Below are 22,378 nucleotides of genomic sequence, written 5' to 3'. Positions count from 1 at the left end.
ATGTTATTCATATTTGGCCCATCTAACATTGTTTTAACATCTTGAAATCAGCGAATGAGATCAAAGAAAGTTTCTTTACAGTTCAAAGAGTGAAATACTGTGAACTATAATGAGTTTTATCTAAAGTAGTAGGTTATGAGAAAGCAGTCTAGCCCCACACACAACCTTAATGCTTTCATAGTCCGCTTTCCACTCCAAAAACAGCTAGGGACTTTATCATCATGTTCTTGAAGAAAAAGAAATCTCTTCGGGCATTTTCTAATCAGTGGTGTTTTTTCATTCCACATTCTGAATACACATCACTTTCCCTGTATGCCTTTTTTGTTCTCACCGGCTCTGATATGACATTTCCTTTCACACTGACAGCTTAGAGCATCACAGAGAGACAACCAGAGAACTAAAAAAATATGCAGACATCTGTCAAAACATTGCCAGGTTCTTCCAAAATCCTGCCAGTCAACAACAGAATGGTGAAGTGCATGCCGATGCTTGTGATCTTTATTCAGTATGTAGTATAAAAAGTCCTTAGAATACGCTATAGAATTTCTTGCCCATGTGCTAAATGACAAGAACTATGGCTGTTTGCTGTAGTCTGTCCGTTTTTACTTTCTCTTCTATCTATCACATCAAAACAAATTAGAGAGAATGAAACAATATGGCCTCAAAAGGGTGAAAAAGACCAAAGAATAAAGTTCAAGTTGGCAGAAACCTGGGTGAGCGTTGGAGGGCCTTTTCAGGACTGACACATCTTTGAAGATGGTGTTGCCTCTCTGGTGTTCAACAGGTAAGCAACAGTTCATTTTTAACTTACCACACAAGTCCTCTCATTAACCATTATGGTGATACTGTAGGTGTCTGTTCAGTGCTCAAACAGTGAGTGTTTAAGACAGTTTAGAGGAATCTTTGGGGAAAATAAATGCCAAAATCATTAAAGATATTTCTAGGATCTGAAAACTCCTTGCACATCTGAGTGTGGCAATTTCAGAAAAAATCACCAGATTTTAAAAGGAGCCTTTTAAATCAATACAACTCTTGAAACTTGTCCTAAAAGGAACAAAAACAGTTGAGTAATGGCAAAAGACAGGCTCAAAACAAACAAACAAACAAAATGTAAACAAAACTCTCAACTCCAGTGTTCCCCAGCTAACCTCTGCTCACTGGCTAACACTAACCTTTGCACTCATCGAAATTTTGACAGGACGACAAAAAAAACATGCCAGGAATTTAGGACGAGATAAATAAAGCTTAAGCAAGAGATTCACAGAGCTGAATAATGAATTCAGGAGTGGCTACAGTCAGTTGAGGAAGCTGTGACATTCCTGGGATTTTAACGTTTGAGGTTCTTGAAATAAGTAATGCAAAACAAGCGCAATGTACTTCCCAACACCCATCTTTATTAAGTAAATAAACATACAGCAAAAATATATAACCATGCATCAGACAGACAAACATGTTGACATTTAGACAGCTGGCCTGTTGTTCCTGGAACAGGGCTGGAGGTAGGACAGGACAGAACCGCTTCAGCCTGTTCATTCAGGGTCAAAACATTTGATAAACATAACATCAACTGAAACTGGATAAAAAATAGTCATAGTGTAATAACCATTTTGTATGTAGTATCTGTATCTCTTTTTACACATTATATCCACAACAAAAAATACCATACATTCTCTCAATCCCCCTGTACATGGGCTAAATTTAATTCCAAACACGTTCAACCCTTTAGATACTTATACATTGTACCAAATAAGAAAATGATTGGCAACTTTTTTGTGGCCTGCGTGGAGCGGTTTCACATTCATGAACACGACAAGGTCAAAAAGAGGAGAAGCAGTTTTGAAATCTTAAAAAAAAAAAAAAAAACAGCCTTAAGCCAGTTCCCAGATCTGCAGGAATGGGAGAGGTAGAAGCACGGCCTTCCAGAAAAATCTATTCATGACTAACTGGAGGGCAAAGCTGAGTTCCCATTATTTGGCTTATCCCTGTCGCCATTCCTCTCAGATCTATAGAGCCATGCAGGCAGGAAGAAATCCCTCAAGATCTATCATGCCAAAGGGCCCACAGATGTTGGAGCATTGTCGTTTTGTCCCCATCTATACTAGTAGCAGTAGCAGATGGTAGCATGATTGTGGGGCAGCAGGACACACATCTCCGCAACTCTTTATTTAACATAAGACAGGGTCTTATTTTAATTAGCTTTATTAACCAACAGGACAGCATGTCTTTGCCACTGTCTATGTACGTATATATACACGCTTTGTCTATTTTCACAGTGTTTTCTCTAAAATAGCCTAATTAAGCATGCTGGTTGAAAAACAACACACTGACTGTACATTTTTGTCCTTTATCAGTCGGTTTTTACTACCTTGTCAGTACACTTTGCTATGAACATGCCAGCTTGCCTGGAGTATTTTCCAATTAATCTCTCCTGAAAAGTAGAAGATCCAGCACTTTATGTTTTGGTTTGTGCAACTAGCGCCAACAGTATTTAAGAGTTTGTGTCAGGGAAGAAATTTGGCTGTGTGTGTGTGTGTGTGCCATATTTTTAGGCAAGAATTAAGCCACATTGTCTTTAAATTAAAAAAAAACAAATGTTAAATTAAGATCTCCACTTAAAAATATCCCCAGTTTAAGAACAGACTTGATCCTTTTCAAGAAACGGGGCATGTATGTGTTATTTCTGACAGGAAGAACATATGCTTTAACAGTAGTGTATACATACAGTAACAATACAGCCGATATACAGTATGTACACAGTTGTTAGATGCTGTAAAGGAGACCATTCTGTCCACTGAACAGGATTAAGGCAAGTTTGCAAGTGTCCTGGTATGAGGGCAACTACTGTACAGTACAGCCTCAGATTTCATCATCTCATTTTGATACAAAAATAATAAAAATTGAGTAACGCTAAAAATTCTTGTTCTACATTTCACCTGGAAACTTATTGTAATTCATTTATAGGCAAATTTATATATATATATATTTAATTAATTTTATTCCAACAAACAAAATCTGGGATCTTTAAGTTTTAAGTTTCCAGTTAACATGAGTCTAACATCAGTTTGGAGTCTAAATGTTGTTACTACATGGCATTTGAATAAAATACATAGTTTTTATATCTCTTATTTAGCCAATTAATAACCTTATTAAAACATCCTTTTTAGTAAGTGGAAATGTCTCTTGCATTATAAGGCATGCATCTTGTTTAAGAGAAAATAGAGAATGAATAAATCTTTTTAACAGCTTGCAGTCAGCAGGGTCCACTACTCCCCTCTCCCAAACAAGTGTAATTAAGTCACTCCATTACAAGCGCTTTAGTCCATTATCTATACTGTATATATTAGAGCAGGAATTAATGGTCTTTTGCTGGTTTTACTAACAGTACTTAACACCAAAAAAAAGAGCAAATAGCACAGTACGTTCATGTAGCCGGGTCTCTGTTGTATTTCTTAGACAACGTGGTTTTATCCCGGTGGCTTTAATTATCATCATTATCATTGAAACAAAGACATAATGAATAGCTGGTCTCAGGTAGCTACACCATTGCATGACGTACAATAGAAAAAGTGTTGCAGACTGCATGAAACGTGCCTTGGCTAAGAGATACATAAAACAACAACATCTTAATACCCCATCACACCATGTATGTGTTTGCTGCAGGGAACTTTTGAGACAAACAGTACAGTAAGTTAAGAATCATCATCATCATCATCATCATCATCATCATCATCATCATCATCATCATCATCATCATGCATAAAATGAAAAGCTCTCTCTTTCTGCTCAGTTCAGCAGTGTACCGTATAGCTGTGCCTTGGTCAGACTGTCCTTCCTCGTCAGTCCCGTGCTGCCAAATTTTTGGTATCTTGGAGAGGTCTTCTTTGGGAGTGCGGGGCCGACACTGACAGCGGAGCTAGAGCTCGGGCGAGGCCGGACACTCGGCCTGGGGCTGGGGTAGTGTTGAAGACTTGAGGCTTCGAGGGAGCTTTGGTGTAGGGACTCAGCCGAGCTGTCTGCGCTCAGATTTACATAGTCCTTCTTGGCACTGCTTGCTGCCGTTGCTCCCCCACTGCTCTCCTTCTCTTTAGAGCTCCCTGAGAGGAACAGACTGCACTCAGAGTCCTGACTGTCAGCCTTGGCTCTGTACAGCACAGAGGTTTTCTCCTGCTTACGATGCTCCATAGGTTTCGGACTGCGGCTGGGTGAAGGGGGACCCACAGCGAAACACTGGTCCAGCACTCGGCTATGGAAGACGTCATCTCCTTCTTGGAAGCTGCTGTAGAGAGACCCCTTGACCTTACTGGAGGGGCCCATGGCAAAGTGACGCTCAGAGAAACTGTACGGAGACACCCGTCCTGTGATATCACGGTAAGAAGATGAGAACGTGTTGATGTCTTCCACACTGAGCTGTCTCCAGCGGCTACTTAGGTCATCGTCAGGGACCTGGATGTCACCTCGGCTGTCCAGAGCTCCTCCACGAGCCTGGCCCAGTCCAGTTGTGGACCCCATGCTGTGAGAGGAGGCCAGGCGGGGAGTGCTGGAATGGTACGGTTCACTGAAGCATGAAGCCGTCCTTGTATATGCTGGGGAGGTGCCCTTCTGCGGGCTCCTGGGGGTCACCATGTGCTGGATGCTGAGGGACTTGGGGAAGCTTGGGCTGTCTTTATCATAAGAGGACATGCTTTTGCGCCCATAGTCCCCACTGCCACCATCTCGCCAGTCCATATAGAGACCCTGGTGGGAAGAGGATAAGGTGCTGCTAGCAGTGCGCCCGCAACCACCACTAACTCCTCCCTTCTCATCCGATGCAAGGCTGAAGCTAGAGTAGGAACTGGAGGCAGGGAGGCTACCAGTGCCGAACTCATCGTGGTGGTGGAAGGAGGATGGAGGCTCATGGTGGGAGAAACTTCCAGAGTTGTAGGGCTCTTCATCTGGGTTGCTGTCAGTGGAGTTTTGGGCATGAAGCTGGAGCAGGCTGGTGCCATGGAGGTCAACGCTCTGCCTGCGCTCTGTATCTTGCCATCGTTCAGGGCAGTAGAGAGCCGTATCGCTGCAGTACAGGTCAGATGACTTATACGAAATGCGGCGGTTCAGGTGATCGGTGCTCCCTGTTCCTGTAAGAAAATCTCCATCCTGGTGCTGGGGGCTGGGTGAGCGTGTTACAGGGCAACTGCTTCCTGGTTCCGGCTTTTCCAAGACTTTGGCAATTATGGATGTGGGCACTGCGTCAGAGTAATTGGAGTGGCACATTGCCATGGTGGCTCCACTACCCCGATTATGTTTCTCCATGTGAGAACTGATGCGTTCCTGGAACTCCAGCGGCAGCTAAGACAAGGAAGACAGAAGAACTGTGATGAAGATGGGGAAAAAATAACTAAAACTTACATCAATAGATGTTTTTATTGTTTTTTTTTTTGACAGCTGCTGAGCCGGTCTTCACATATAACCAGAAAAGATCTCTAAAAAATTAATGATTCCTCAACAGCCGTTTCTTAATTATTTATACAATCAACTTGAATCTCTTCCTCAAACATATTCTAAGCTTTCTGTTTTTGCACTGAATGTATTTTTAAAGCCATTCCTTAAGGATTTTAATCTATAGTTCTGGTTTAGAAAGTAATTCATTCTCGCAGAGCTCACACAGTCCAGACCACTTCATGTGTCTCAGGGGAATTGCACAATTTGGCCCCTTTAATGAACTTGTCAGAAAATTGCTGAACACAAGCTTTATTTATTTATTTGTTGGCTTTCCTTTTCTCCCAACACAACCATGTTTTTATTTCTAATATTTATTTCTGTTGTTAACTTACCTCAACTTTGTCATTCCATAAAAATAATAAATTAATAGAATAAATATCTAAAAATCTCTCTCTCTTTCTCTCTCTGCCTCCCTTCCTCTCCCATCTGTTTCTCTGTCTCTCTTTCTTGCTGTCTCACTCTCACAAACACAGGCAGACAGACACATAATCTGTTTGATTGGCTTCTTTCTGAGAAAACTGTTCCTGTCAATTACAGACTGGTTCTTTGTGCCTATTAAGACTGGTCAGGGTCAGTAGTAACTGTTCCTGCCACTGAGTTCTCTCTTTTTTTCCTCTCTTTCTTTATCCTTTCATCTTTCTCCACTGCCTTCTTCACCAAGAAGCCCTCATTCCCCCCCCTCTCTCTCTCTGTCTTTTTACTCAGTGTCTCTTTATTCTGTCTACCATCAAACACATATCAGTTCCACAGGGAACTGCTTAGATTCAAATGAAACCAGTGCTCTGGGTCTCCAGCTGGGAATAGAAAAAAAGATAAAATACTGACTTGGCTTTGTTAAGAAATAGAAGCTCGCCTCGGCATAAAATAACCTGCATCTTTTAAGTCAAGCTATTTTTAGCAGCCGCTGCCTCTCCCAGAGGGAATAGAGATGGAAAGTAGGTGAGGTTGTGGGGGGAAGCACAAGATAATATACAGTGTGTGCTCTAAGTAAGCTAGCTCAGCATTAGCTGCTATCGGAGGCAAATCTTAATTAACAGTCACGCAGTTTTGCAGTTTTAATCCACGTGACAGCGGACACTTCTACAGGTCTTGCTCCATTTATTGAGATAAGTGGTTTAATGGTGTATGATGGAACCGGCACTTATTATTTTAGTCATTCCAGCAATTCACAGCCATTCTGTGAAAGCTATTTCCTCAAAATACGCCACATTTGGAAGAGATTTTACATTTCCCCGTTTTATAACCTTTTTCTAAATTTAAAGTGAGATCATGTAACGTCATAAAATAAACCCCTTCTCAACTGCCCATTTGCTGAGCCTCGCCACCCTTAGTTACTGCTGTCTGTGAAGCTTTCCATTTTCACAAGGCACATATCCATTTTACAGTCTTAACAGTGGAAAATGTACATAGGGTGAATAGGGCAGGTCTTTCGGAGAAGGATTTAGTCAATTATGAGCACTGCTGTAAAGTAAAACTGTAATTCTTTTGTGCATCAGGTGTGCTCTAAGGCCAGGCTTTCTTTCATTCATTCATTCTTTATACACAACTGGGAGGCAGATAGATGGCACTAAATACAGCAGACCGTCATCAGTCTGACTGAAGAGGCCATGAGCATTGTAACTGTGTCTTATTGTGAAAACCATTCACCAAAGCTTTTAATGGTGCGCCGACACAACATACAGAAGCTCTCCCTGTTACAGAAATAATGCACCAAGAATAGTTTGTTAGTAGCATTAGCGTAAGTTCAGTCAAGATGTATTTTATCCATCAAGCTCAGGGCTATAAGCAGGATTTTAATTATACTGAGGTCACAAGTCCATCTTTCTCGCAATGCACCCCACCACACTAAAAAATATATTATTTGGATATGTTCTATGTATTCAGTTACAGTAACAGTTAAGTTACAATTTTTGTAAAGTAGATTTCCCAACATGAGGGTCCTGGCTGTTTAAAAATGCTACACTGAACCTTAATACACCCAGTTACATAAGATATTCACTTCCCAAACTTAATTATATTTTATTTATTTTTATTTAACCAGGGAGATAGGGTAAGGGTTATTGTCTTACCAAAAGACTAAACCAAAATAAGGTATCACATAGGCAACAATATCTTACATCAAACCCAGTTCTGTACTTTTTGTGGGCCTAAAAGTAGTCTAATCTCAAAATATCCAGTCTAAACATACTGGAATCAGCATAACATGTCCATCTTGAGAAAATGTAATCTTTAAATTTTAGACTGTTACCACCTCACAGGTTACTAAAACCCCTAAATTTCCATATAAAACATAAACATTATGACCTCAGTGTCCTTAAAGATCCAGTGTGTATTGGTGTATTGCAGAACTCAACTTCCTCATTTCACCCTCCCCTTCCAAGCGAGGAGAAAGGAGAAACCACGGTGGCCACAAAACAATGCAGACGTCCCATATCTAGAGCCAGTGTTTGGTTTGTCTCTTCTGGGCTACTGTAGAAACATGGCGCTTCAACATGGCGGACTCCATGGAAGGCGACCCGCAGTGTCTGTACATAAAAACAGCTGATTCTATACCTATGAATATTATTATTATTATATTATTCCATTTCTGCCAGTAGATCCTCCTAAAAGTTAAACACTGGACCTTTAATTCTAGCTACAGCCCTGATCAAGCTGCTCAATTCTGACAATTTTCAGCCTATTGCTATTACGGAGGAAGCAAAACACATATAGTCTTATCTGGAATTTAATTTAACCAAATGTATAATTTGTATCATTATTATACTTATGCAATTCATGTATTTATTTCATAAATTGTCCCAGCCAGCAAACCTTTTTGTTGCAGCCCAGGTTTGAATGGACACATTAATGCAGTCGTAGCAGCAGTGTTGGGGAGCTCACCTCAGACATCTTGTGTACTCTGTAGTGAGACTTGGAGCACTGCAGCAGCTGTGCGGCCAGGTTGCAGTCTTTCCTGTACAGGTCCTGTAAGAGGCAGAAATATTATCCTCAATCACTAAATTCATGCTTTAAATTCTTGTTCATTTTGGCAGCCTGATGGTTCAAGTAAGCTTTTGACCGAGCGGGATTATCTTCGAACGCCCTCTGGGAAAAATCATTTTAGATAACAGTCTTCTAATTGTGGTTTAATTATTTTGTAATTATAGGGGACTTCTGGTGGAAATAATTATAGAGTAATGCAATGTTACCTTGGTAGTATAGCAACAACAAATCTAACAATATCATGTATCAGTTTTATTATTTTTTATCTATTTATTAGGTGTTTATGAATTAATCGTGGATTTTATGGGAAACAAAACAAGAAGTCTGGCACGACTAGGGTAACAATTCTTCAATAATGAGAATTTTATAGCATGGTATAGATAATGTAGTATAAATAACGAGCCGTATTCCATTGAAAAATTACAATAAGTCGCTTACTGGATTAGGAAATTCATTGATTTAGTGACCCGACAAATCAGAGGAACAAATTCATCCATTGAAGCTGGTACAGTTTAATTAGTCAGCAGGTATTTTTCACCTTGGCTATATTATTTCACTAGGTTGTAGTTCTCATTTTCAATATATCTTGTATCTGCCCAGTACAGTCTGTGCTAATTTTATTAGACTTGTCTGAAACAGTGCATTCACTTATCTTCACCTTCCAGCCTAGGAAAAACTAGTGCAGCATTTCTATTTCTCTGTGCTTTGTTTCTATAATGGATGGTTGTTTCAGATTTTTACTTAAATTTCAGAGCAGAGTAAGGGTGGTCTACTGGCACAGCAGATGCTTGGTTTAATTGTTTGCTGTGTTTCTGAATGCATGTGTTTTGTGTGGGTGTTTAGCTGGTTTAGCTCACTCGTTTCCTCTCCATCCTCTGTGAAATCATAAAGGTCAGTTTTAGCTGCACTGTAGCCTCCCCGTGCCTCCATCACACCACCGCTCTGACAATACTTCCCATTACATCAAAGCCTTTTCTTTGACATATTCAGCTCCCCCACCAGTTAGCCATGACTTAAATCACTGTATTTCTTTTCTATTTTGTCACCTGGGGACATTTGGGCTCCCTGTAGTTTTTTGTGGACGGTTCAAATCGACCCTTGAGACCTTCGTGATGTCTTAGTTAACATGAGTTGTGTGGTATGTTTCTCGAGGGAATTTCAGCCACCAGTGGGTGGCGAGACAGTTTTTTGGGAGGTCTTATGATGAGGTTTAAGCATACATGTATATATTACAAATGAGGAGGGTCCACTTAGTCTCACCTCTGGCTATGTTAGAGGAGTGTAATTTCTTCTGGCTTTGTATAAAGCTGGTACTCATGCAATCTAATAACTAGTAATAAGCATGGACGGATTATGAGACAATGGTCCCTTTGGCAGAGAAATGTATGTCTGGTACTTAGGAGCAATACTCAGACTGAAAGAGACACAACACATCTAAAAACGACAAGGCTGCAGTTGTTTTTTCATCTCTTTGTGGTCACTTTGCATCTTCATGTGTTCATGGTATGTTTATAGCCGTTTTGCATTATGATTGTTTTGCTTTTCTTTTAAGGCATTTTGTGTCTCTTTATGGTTCTTTTACTTCTCTTTGAGGTCGTTTTGCATTTCTCTGTGATCATTTTGCATCTTTGTCATTTGGCATTTCTCTTTTGTGTCTCTTTGTGGTCGTTTGATTGACTTTCCAACAAATAATGTCGTCACTACGAACAGAGACTCTGGCCCTGGGGCTCCCTGGGTCTGTGCCTGGTACGACCATTAATCATTTCTCTAAGGAAATAAACCTGTTGTAGGTTTAATGGTTTTATCACTTAAGAGTAACACAAATGTAAGACATGTAATTCAATATGATGTTTTTCTGTTCCTGGAATGTCTCAGGCAAGACACGAAAGGTTATTTACTTCATCCCATGTTATAAGGAGTAAATTCAAAGTTTATTCTCTGGAGGAAATCCCTGCCATGCTGCTGGCTCTGATGGGACAAATTCTCCTCCTATTCAAAATGAACCTTGACTCCAATCAGCCTGGCTGGATCTGAGGGAATTGTCAAAATACTCTATAACTTAGAAGTGCTAAAAACTGCCATAGACCAAAGAGGGAAATAAAATCTAACCTAACGTAAGTAGAAATACCAGTAAAATCACTTCAAAGAAAGTGAGGCACCAGATTGCCACATGCTCCTGAGCTCAGATCCATGCAGCCCTGGCTCCAAATTCTGGCAGCCCTGAGGATGCCCATTGATTTCAGTATAATCACTATAAAACACCCAGTGGCTTAGAGTTAATTCCTCTATCTGCTGTGGCTCCTTGAAGCACAAACATCCAGGATGTAGCAGAAATATAGTGGATATGCGACTTTTAGCAATAGTGGGTTCACAGAGAAGGCTGACGATGTGACAGGAGAAAGTGCTTCCATCAGGAAAAACTGCTTTTTGAAGTGTTGTCACTTCAGTCTCCCAAGCCAGCTGTTGTTTTGGTGCTAACAAGGCTGGATTACTGACCTGGCAAGGAAAGCCGTGGCCTTGAATGCCCTACTGTTTAATTCGTGGGCCTGCAGGTGAAATATAATTTGTGCAAGTCCTCAACTGGAGTGTCATCACACAAAAATGTTCACTGTACAAGCGGGAGCCCACATGATGCAGCCCTGGGTACTCACGTTGTCCTCTCTAAGTTTATTGATGGTGATCTTCGCCTCCATGAGGTGGTTGTTGAGGACGATGATTTCCCGGCTGAGGGCTCTCTTTTCCTCTTCATGGTGGTGTGACTGCAGCGTAAGAGAAAGATTGCACAGTGGAGAAAAGACAAAGAGAGGAAAAAAGAAAACAAAGGATGTCAGAGGTAGACCGAGTAGATAATAAGAAGAGGGACAGGAAGTAAAGGGTTAAAGGAAAGAGTTGTTGAGATAACAAGAGAAAGATGAGGGAGTCGAAGTTGAAGGAGCAAGAGAAGAAAAATAAGATGATAGAAGAGGGGAAGAAAAATGAGAGGAAGAGAGCCGTAAGTCACTATCAGTCTGAAGCCGGTGCCAGCAGCAGGTCTTAATTAAAAGAAGATTACACTTGCCAGTGCTCATATCATATCAATTACTCTGGGAGTAAGAGAAAGAGAAATAGAAGGAGGGGGGGAATGGAGAGAGAAAAATAAAGAGGGAGAGAGAGCGAAAGACAAATGAAACACTCGTTCTATTTTCAGTGATTACTGTCAAAGAAATGCAAAATGACTCTGCTGGAGTGACATTTTAGCCCTACTAACAGCGGCGCCCTAATGATGGTGATGTCTGCTGGTTGGCTCATCCGTCTTTCTGTCTGCCCACTTTCATCCTGAAAACTATTGTCCACATTGTCTTGCAATTTGGCACAGACATTCATGGTGCCCCGAGGATTATTCCTAATGATTTTTGGTGGCCCAGACCTCTCGTCTAGCATCATCAGGCTAAAATCTTTACTTGTGCAAATGGAACTAATGAGACCGATTGAATGTGCTCTTTAGAGGATGAACTATTTCCATTTTGAACAGCATGAATATATCAGCGGAACACATTCATGCTCCCAAGCGGATAAACCTCTATCCCTGGGAATTATGTCCATATTTGATGATTTAGCACCTCATAATTTTTCTCAACAAACTACTACAACTTGCAAAGCCACAGGACGGAGACCACTGAAAATTGAACATGAATAAGTAAGTAAGACTGTACGTCACAGGGAGAAACATGATAAAGCTTGTTAATTAACCTGCTGACTCTTTTACGTTTGTGATTCAAATGAGATCAGTGCACTGAATTTGAAATAGGAGAATGAACAAATGAAAGACTCGTAACAAGCCAACCTCACTACCAATTTACTAAGCTGCAGGAATATTCTTACAAACTAATCCAAGTATTTAACAGCATTTAACCATAATTAATGACCCCTTCAATATAATCTATGTATCATTTCTGTACCAAAGTTCGACATTTACAGAATTCTCTGTCTCATTTTTTAATGTGCAAGTCTGATTCTCAAGAAAAGAACGAGAATTTCATGACAACAAACATCATTATTAATAATGAAATCCTATTGAAATGTCAATTTTAACATTTAAATAACCATCAGAACCAATGATGACTTAGAGTGGTCTATTGAGTCATCATTGTAATATTAGCGCATAGGCTAGCAGATTAGCTTTACTAGAGGTAGTGACTGTCAGTCATGGGACCCTTGCCCTGCAGGTTGTGGCTACAGTCCCCCTTACAGAATGTAGTGAAGTGGAAAGTGAGGAAGAGGTCAGGGTTGTGAGTTGACAGATACTATAAAAAGAGAGAAGTTGAAAAACCTTGCAAACGTTCAATGAACATAACCCAGAATATTACTGGTGATGGCTGGTTGGTGTACAGATAAAAATAATATTGCATATAGCATTATCTAAGCATTAAAATTTTACAAATTCTACTCAGAAATAGATAATAAAAAGTTAAACTTGTGTCCTTCTCATGACATCAGATGATATACTTGTATGTCACTGCAAGAAATCCTTTAATTTTCAAATTATACATGCTCTCAAATGCTAAGGCTTTCACACTGGGCGAGATTTACTTAAAATGTATTCTTTCAACATGAGAACCACAACAACTTGATATGATAGTTAGTCATGTTAATAGTCCTACAGGTACTCAGAATCATGGAGACTTGATTAAGTGGACCTTAGTCCAACAGCTTTATACTGTGAGCTGCCATTAACATTTCAACCTCTAGGGGCCAGTAGTGGGTTCTGTTGGTTAATCAATTCTGTTTTCTTTTTCTCCGTCTCACACATACTAGTAATTGTGAAACCTGCCACACGGCCCCAGCTGACAAATGATACAGCTCTGAGCACTCACTTGGCCTCCCACCTTTCTCTCTTCTAATCTCTCAATGGCGGTGATTGTTGTGAAATACAGGGGTGCACAGCCAATCTAATAGGTGGCAATTAATGTCAGTTTAAGCAATAGGCCAGCATTGATATTCAAATCCAATTCTGTTAGGGTCTCATTAATCTGCTGTCGCAACATGAGGTTCCCTGGCACTCTTTCTCTTTCTCATTACTCTGGATTTCTATTCATATTTTGCGATGCTAACTGTGCGGATGAGCACATTTAGAGCATTTTAAAGGTCACATATGTAATTGCACCCTGATCCGTCTTTGTTTAAAATTATGTTTTATTAGATTAAAGAAGATTTCTCACTCACATGTTGATATACATAATATCATTGTGGTTTAATACATTGCGTCTTTTGGTCTTCATGCATTCTTAATACAAGATGTAAATCCTTCAAAAGCTCTGAACCACTGGTGTCATATAACCTTCTTTAGCTTAGATTATGAATGGAAATGGAAAACGAGAGGAACAAAGGAATATGTGCAATGATTAACTGCAATGATGATTAGACATAATAGCATCTTTTAATGGATTGCTACAGAGCTCAGGAAGTCTGGAAGGGTTGAAATAGTCTGGACTTATGATCTGTGTTACAAGTCTGTCATGTATGGCATCTTTGGAAATAATCTACCATCTAACCAGACTGAATTTATTATAAGCATTGTATGTTTAAGGTGGTGGTAGATCCGTTATAGACAGTAACACAGTAATCAAACAAGTATTCAGTGAACTCTGGAGGAGGAAAACTCTGGATAAAACTCAGCAACTCCCATGGAACATTCTGCACTTTATAGACCTCTATTTCCGTTGGACTCTACTTATATGCACTTTATACATGTTTTCTTTGTATTCTCTGCACTTTGACTTTTGATACACTTTATTGTTAAATTGTTGTTGTAATATTGTCATGCAAAATCTCGTTGTCAATCAAGTTGTTTTTTTTTTAAAGAAAGAAACAACATATTAATGTATTGTATTGTAGATGCAACATTGGACAGCAATATTATAAAGGTAATTTGCACATAAGATACGTTTTAAAGATACATTGACTATGTTTACTATACTATGCTATTGTTAATAAAGAAATATTCATCAATGCAGCCAAAATGCAAAATCTGAGTGTCTTGGCCTTCCCAGATGTCAACAATTAACTTTAAATACAAAATTATTATGACATGTCCAAAACTATAAGAAATTAGTCCCAAGCTTTAATAAAGTTCTCATGTATTATACTCTATACTATATCTCATATATTGAGTAGTGCAGATTTAATATTAACAGAATCTGTCCAAAGTTTCAGTTATAATATTTGACTCTAAGATCTCTCTTGTAAAACATTTTTTTGAAAACTTTGAGTGATGTATGGTGTACTGCCACATAGAGTAACCTTTACTCTGACAAAGAAAGTGTGAAAACAGTGTTGTACATTTTCAAAAATAATCTGCCTCTTTGGAGCCAGAAGTAATCTTTTTCTCTCACCATAGCTGCTGACTGATAACTTTCATATATCCAGTAATCTCTTGAATATTCTGACATACTGATGCTCCACTTGCACGTGATTAGAGGCAAATTTTGGAAACAGAGTCTACCTATAGATTAAAAATGAACAGAAAGCAATCTTAATAGGCTTGATATGATGAACAAGATCTCGTACTGTACTATAGTGAGAGGGAGGAAGTGTAATTTTAATTACAGCGTTTTGCCAGCAGAAGAATCCCAGCTGTGCACACTGATTTTTGCTATCTCCTCTAGTCACACTGTATTGGATACACAGGCTGTCACCAAGACGTTCTTATCAGTTGGTGCCACACATATAAGAGAACAGCATCAAGGAAAATTAATATGCAAATTTGGACTATCAAATCTTGACCCAGTAGAGGAGGAGGGATATTGTTTCTCAACACAAAGCAGTTCAGAGACTCACTGCTCACTTATTGTCTTTTGACCATAAATGTATGTTTCTTCTAGTTAATCAGCAACTAAATGACACATTCAGCTAATAGAGGGTCAGTTGTCTCTCTCTATATAATGCAGATATGTAATGGAATAAAACAATAACAACAAAACAGCATTTGTAGAGCTTTGTTTGAGCTATTGATCAAGGGGATTTGTTGAATTGAGTGCACAGTGTATAAAAAGGGAAAAATGCCAGTTTTTCTAAAGACGCCCCCAATTTGTTTTACGTATTCTGCTGGAGATTCTGTCTCCTCACTGGACAACAAATGAAGCTTAAATCCCATGAGATGCAATTACTGAAGACTGCGGTTCACAGAGGCGAGCAGAAAGCTCCACTCCAGTTTAATACAGTTTTATTTTTGTAGGGTTGGGGCGGGGGGAAACAAATTAAGTTTTCTAACCTCATTAAAGAGGATTGTCGGATGGAGACACCACCAAAGATAACCACCTCCACAAACAAAGCAGATCCTAAGTCTTGAGAATAACAGTTTTCAGAAACATGGAACAATTCGGTCACCTCAATGAACACAGTGGAGGCGGGAGAAAAGTGATTACTGTTTAGATCAACTTCCCATGTGAAACTAACAAGTTTAGTCTACTGCAAATGAACCTCTGTTTGTGCCTGAGTGAAATTAAATATGATATTAAGGGCTACAGCCAGCACCATTTTGGTGGTTTTACAAATTATAGCGCCTCATATCACTGACCACAGAGCAAGCTTTTGTTGTTGTTTTACCTTTCAGACCATCAGCAGGCTACCGTTTCTGCAGTACAGTCCATCAACTGGAGAAGCTGAAACCTGCCTTCAGATACAGTAGGTAATCCATCATGATCTGCTCCACTTTTAATGTTGTTTTTAGGGTCAAGATTATGTTGTTGTTGCAGGTGATGGAGGTGTGGGTATTGATGCCATAAATCATTGCATGTATGATCTACATTGTTGGGAACAAAAAAATAAACAAATAAAGCCTTTTTTCCCTGCTTACAAATGATTGCTTGTTGCTGTCAATTGTTAAAATGATAAGGCTGTTATTCTACATTTTTCTCAAAGTCAGCAAATCCCACGACAACACGACAAGCAACAACATTTTAGTCCAACTGAAAATACTTTTAAACTGCCCTTCCCTGTCTTCCTACTGACAATGTAAATGTTTTGTTTTTGGGCTTTCATTGCCTTTATTAGATAGAAGCAGCTGAAGAGTGACAGGAAGTCCTGAAGATGTAAATAAATAAAAACACGAGTCACAAATATACTGTTTCATTATTAAAAAGGCTCACTGTAGTGTACTCAGCTAGGAAGTAATACATATTTGATGCACTAGAGAGTATTTACAGCAACAGGACAGAGTAAGTGGGATTGGTTCAGAATAAACCATAGTGCCAATAAATGTTAATCATGATAATTTTCTTTTTTGATTGATTTATTTTCTTTTGATTTATTTATTTTTTGATTAATCGATTTGTTGTTTGGTCCATAAAATGTCAGAAAATGGTGAAAAATGTTGACCACTGTTTCCCAAAGCCTGAGGTGATGTCCTCAAATGTCTTGTTTTGGACATTCAGTTTACTGTCACAGAGCCATCAGGCCGCAGACTGAAAGTCCCAGTGGCCAGGAAGAAAAACATCCTTTATTCCAACAGCTGTGACCATCCTCGATAAGAACCTGTTTAAATAGGAACTTGTCTGCCCCCCCCTTTTAATACCCTTTTAATTCCCTTTTAATCATCTTCAATATACATTTTACTGCTGTACTATTTATTATTGCTGTGTATTATTTATTGTTGTGATGGTTATGTAATCTTTCGTCACTTGCCACCTAGTCACTTTAACTTTCTACTGTTTTTGTGTGCTGCTATTTTATTTATGGTTGTGTATAGTGTGAGTTGACATATGCCATAAATAAATAATACATTTCCATTCTATGCAAATTTAATGAACAATAAAGTCACCTGAATCTGAATCTGAATAGAGGGCTAAAGAAACCAGAAAATATTCACATTGGGAATCCGAGTTTGGACATTCTTTCTTTAAAAAAAGAGACTACACAATTATCAGAATAGTTGGCGACTAATTTAATAGCTGATATCTAATCGACTAATGAATGAAGCTCTAGTGCAAAGGTGTGACTCACTGAGGTCAAAGGCACGGAACAATACGATATATCAGGTTTTGGATAATATTTGTAAGTAGGATCAACTCATTGTTGGTTTAACCTGCTGCTGCAACAGCTTCAGTACTCTGTCCGTGTCTACACAGGATGTGTGCATTAAAATGTTTCTCCTAAAACATTTATGAGTCATAATGTGCCCTGTGTAGACTGATAAAAGCAGAAGCATCTATTCCGTCAGAAGCGTGAGTTGGATGACTAAAACTTAAAATCAATAAACACTTTTCATGCAAATATTCCCTGCTCGCAATAACTGACCAAGAATAAATGAAAAGTAATGACAACAAACTTTATATTTTATGTGTATTGAAATAAAAGGGAACCAGTGGCCACTGTAATGTCATGTAACAACCCCTGTAATGTAAGAATACAGTATTTGGTAACAAGATAATACATTTGTCCTTTTTGCACAACTAGCTGCTGATTCACTGCCTGAACTGCTTTTCTGGTCCAGAAACAATCAGCATTAAATAATTACGCGCATCACATCTGCTGGGTTTCACTATGGTGGTATTCTCCCATGTGCAATTTGCACTTTTCATTTAAGAGTTATGATTCATGACTGTAGTGTTAATGGCACTAATTAGTGCACTGCAGGCCTCATTGCCGCTCAGTGAAGAGCAGAGAGCAACACATAGAGAGGGACACATCCATACACAGACACAACAGGCTACTTCACACGTGCCTCACTCACCACCAGGACTATTATTCATCTCACACCTTCCACACTGGTAAACATAGATGAAGGAGCCATTATTTGCTATTTGGTTATTCTTATGGGAATCTGTGACATCAAAACAACAATAAATGCTTCTCTGCCTCAGGTTTCTATGACTACTCTGTTCACCAACCACACGCTCCCTACTGAACCAAACATATTTATTACTAAAAAACTTTCACATTCTGTTTATATTTTCATAATTCTCCATATCGTTCACGTTTCCCTGTTTTAGATGTCAGCTGTACAAACAATTACTGGTCTAATGTCGCCATGCATGATAAACTAAACAGCTAAAATGCATCGATCCTCAATCAAATAATATTGATCATCTTAATGTTTTTTTTATAGATGCTTGGCCAAGAAAGAACTGAGACCCCAGAGATTAGACTGAGCCTTTGTGTTTTATAAATAAACACATGAATAATTCTGATTGGTTTTGACAGGCAATAGATTAATACGTCTGGATAGGAAAGTGTTGCATACCAAGAACAAAGGTAAACCATGCAGCAATGTGCTTTGAGTAGGAACTAAAAGTCATTTTTCATTATTGATTATTCTATTGATCAAACTTTCAGTTGAGATATTATTTATTTAGTCTATAAAATATGAAAATAATGACAAATGCCCATCAAAGATTATTGAGTTTGTTATTTTTTATACTTTTATATATGCTGCTGTTTTCCAATACCTTGTATTTCTAATAATGTAATTAAACTTTTTAATTTACTCAGATCTCCGAGAGAGACTCATTTATGGCAACACTTCAAATCCACGTATTAACCATTTATTTAAGCAGCATAAACATTTAATAAATTGTATTGTAATTGTCAGCAGATATATTTTTATTAATGTAATTGTGAATAACTCCTCCTGTGGGCACCCATACGTGGAGGCTTCTGTATAAACAGATGCTTAATGACAGTAAAACACAGTTGTAATAATACAAAACATGTTTGCAAAAGGAGAAGTTATAATTGCTGCGAAATACTGTACATTTGTAAACATTTAAAACCTCTTTATGGTGGTGTACTACTACATTATTGTGTTATAAACCAACAATTTGTTGTATGTTTTATGCTGCTTATAAATGCTAAATAAGGGGACTTGAAGTAAAGTGTGATCCTGAGAAACTGAGAGAACAAGCTAATTTCAGCAGATCTGACTCACCCGACTAGATTTTCAGCTTTCATTCCTCAGTCATGTGGAGGATCAGTTAAGGACATATAGCAGAGTGCTTTGCTGGATGGTGCAGGCAGAATCATTTACAACTCTACATCAATAAGGCACAATGAGAGCACTGGCCGTGGACTCCCAACAGGGGCAGGGAATGATTTGTCAGTGTACAAGTGTGAGGAGCTGGAGAAGATGAAGAGCTACTCATTAACAGTAAACTGGACTGGAGTGATGACACGAGAGCCAAAAAGTGAGCAGAGGAAGAACTACTCGTGGTGAAAGAACTACTTAAAAATCAAAATGTATTAGCATCAAAATACACTTAAAACGTGTTGTTGGCCATTTGGCAGTGGAAGGAAGCTGTGAACGCCACAGTGACAGATTATTACCATTTAAGTTATATATGCTAAACTTGTTAGCTAAAGTGTTGCTTATTTACACATGCAGCATTTACAGAGCAACATTATCATTCATTAAATGTAATAGAACATTACGCTGATTAGCGGTGACACTTCCTGAAGCAGACATTACTCTTGTTAGTAGGGCAGTCATTTAGTAAAGCCCTTGATTTCCCGGGCGGCTGTTAGTTAGCTGACCCTGCCAAAGACTCTTATAAGGAGTAAGAGAAACAAAAGCTTTCAGCACCACGGACAGCTCCTTTACAACGGAAGTCACTACAGTCAAATACCTTGTGACAGAATTGTGACTGTTAAAAAAAAGAAGATAAAATACATAAATAATCCATATCATATAATAGCTTAAAGTGTTGATAGTATTTATTTACATTACTAATAGTTAATTAGACTTTATTACAGTCTGTGTTCTGTCTCTCTGCAGTCTGTTTGGTATATTCTGGGTACCACAAACGAAAAGGCAACAATTGTATACAAATATGTGTTTTTTTGCTTGCACCAGCACCTTCTCAGATTAGCACCACTCTATAACTTGTCCATCGCTGACATTGCCAGAGTTACAGTCCACCAGTGTTTATTTTTAGGTAAAAGATAGATACGGCTTCATCTGCAGAACTGTTTATCTGCAGATCAAAACAGTTTCCACAATTACTCCAATGTCATCACAGTGTTCATCCGTCACTTCTTCCAGGTGTTAATCTCTTGCTTTGCTCTTTATGAAGTTGGTTTAGTGTTCACTGTTTTCCACCTGACCTTGTCAGTTTGGGCCTCTCAGAACTTTTAATTACGTGTCTGATTTGATTGGAGCTGCCTTTGTCACTGCCTTCCTGCCTGGACTGTCTTCTACAAAGGAACATATTTCCCCCCTTGAAATGCCATTGCATGACATGACATCAAAAGAAATGGCAATCCCAGTGAGGCCTGCCTCTGAAGAAAAAAAGAAAAAAATCCCATACTGTCTCCTGCCATGAAGACCGATTTGCTACACCAAGGCTCTCTGCTAGACAGACAATCCCTTTGAAAGGCCACCAGTTTCCAAAATCATTTTCACATGACTAGAATACATTGATGTGTGTGTACTGTATAAGAAGAATGATCCATGATGTGTTTTAGTCTCCCAGTCTGTTCATCGTGTGACAAAGAAAGGAGGATTACATTGGAACATCACAAATAATAGGGTTGTGATAATGTTGTAAATGCTGTCTTCTGAACATACAGCACTGCATTTCATGTCCGGGGTGATTTATTGCAATTCTCATGCCTCACTGGTCCTCCACCATGCATGAGTTGACGGACAAATTCATCCAGCAAATCTCCATTATCTACTGCAAATCAAAATATAGGTATTCACAGTAGCGTATGCTTACTTTAAAGGGTCAGTTCTCCAAAATGACTCATAGTGGTATCTTGTAGGGAGGGAAATAGAGTAATTAATTACTAGTCGGACACGTACTGTACCTGATCTGGTCTTTTTTTTCTTCTGTATTAAATATTTTTCTTCAGTATCTATGGATTTCAAATGTGTGCACAAATAGAAAAAACATGGAATTAAGATAATGTACGCAACATTAAGTGTATTTGAAAAATGGAAAGCGTACTGGTATAACAGGGTTACAGAGTGTTGCATTATTGGTTGTTTCAAGCCTTTATATTGCTAGGCTAGTGAGTTTCTTCACATCTGTTTATAGCTCAGTTTAACCTACAGGAGTTTCTGATGGCTCATCTAATGTGTTTTATTGCAATGGAGGTTTTACTTTCATGTCTTGTAATTGAAGTTGTTTAATATTTGGCCCAATATGATGGATTACTCAATCTGGGATCGAGTATATTACATCACTACTTGATCTGTGAAAAACGTGAGAATGAATATCTTTAGTGTCTTCCTATTCAGATAGTTTGGGTTTTGTTTGTCCTGGTCTTGAGTTATGATGATGATATTTTTGCTCCTACTTTACTACAATGGATGTGAATGTTATTTAGTTTTTGCGACTCAAAGCATTGAAAAATGAATCAGGCTGTTTTCACTGGGAGTTTTTATTTGGTAGTAAGCAGTTCACTACTATTTTTTGTTGTCCACAACATTTAGAAAAATATTTATTCCTACAATATCAGTGTGTGGCTACAACACTGCAGTTAAGGTGAGGAAAAGATTGTGGTTATGGCAAATAAACCATGGTTGAGGTTAAAGCCACTACACACTCGCAGTCCACCCACACAACTAATGTTGCCTGTTTAGATCTGTTTAGACTGTGCTATCACTGTTATAAGTTGAGTTATAATACATTTTATTTATAAGCGCTTTTCTAAATACTCAAAGACACTTTTTTGTTGAGTTTGGGGAAATCATACGCATATTTACTTTCTTGTGAAGAGTGTGATGAGAAGATTGATACCACTCTCACAACTATGCCTCAAGTGTGGAACTGGGAGTTGATTAGCTTAGCTTTGCATAAAGACTGGAAGCAGCTAGCCTGGCACTGTCCAAAGTTAAAAACTCTGCCTTCCATCACCTCTAAAGAGCACTAATGAACAAGTCGTATCTCATTTGTTAAACCCAACACCCACTGTGCAAACTGTAACATTTGGTGTTTTAATA

The 22,378-nt window shown here is 38.7% G+C and overlaps 1 protein-coding gene across 4 annotated transcripts in view; it reads right to left on the bottom strand.

Annotated features, from left to right (window-relative positions):
• Positions 1–3,649: 3,649 nt before the first annotated feature.
• Positions 3,650–22,378, bottom strand: part of LOC127356577 (brain-enriched guanylate kinase-associated protein) — a 61,708-nt gene continuing 42,979 nt past the window's right edge. For all 4 annotated transcript variants that reach the window (XM_051388454.1, XM_051388435.1, XM_051388444.1 and 1 more), the window contains 3 exons: positions 11,112–11,219; positions 8,359–8,442; positions 3,650–5,325 (listed from right to left, as the gene is read on the bottom strand). In XM_051388454.1, coding sequence (XP_051244414.1) covers positions 3,784–5,325; positions 8,359–8,442; positions 11,112–11,219 — 1,734 coding nt within the window. In that variant the 3' untranslated portion in view covers positions 3,650–3,783. The remainder of the gene's footprint in view (positions 5,326–8,358; positions 8,443–11,111; positions 11,220–22,378) is intronic.

Source organism: Dicentrarchus labrax, unplaced genomic scaffold, assembly GCF_905237075.1.
Source record: "Dicentrarchus labrax unplaced genomic scaffold, dlabrax2021, whole genome shotgun sequence".
In the NCBI taxonomy this organism is placed as follows: domain Eukaryota; kingdom Metazoa; phylum Chordata; class Actinopteri; family Moronidae; genus Dicentrarchus; species Dicentrarchus labrax.
This window is presented reverse-complemented; position numbering and strand designations above follow the sequence as displayed.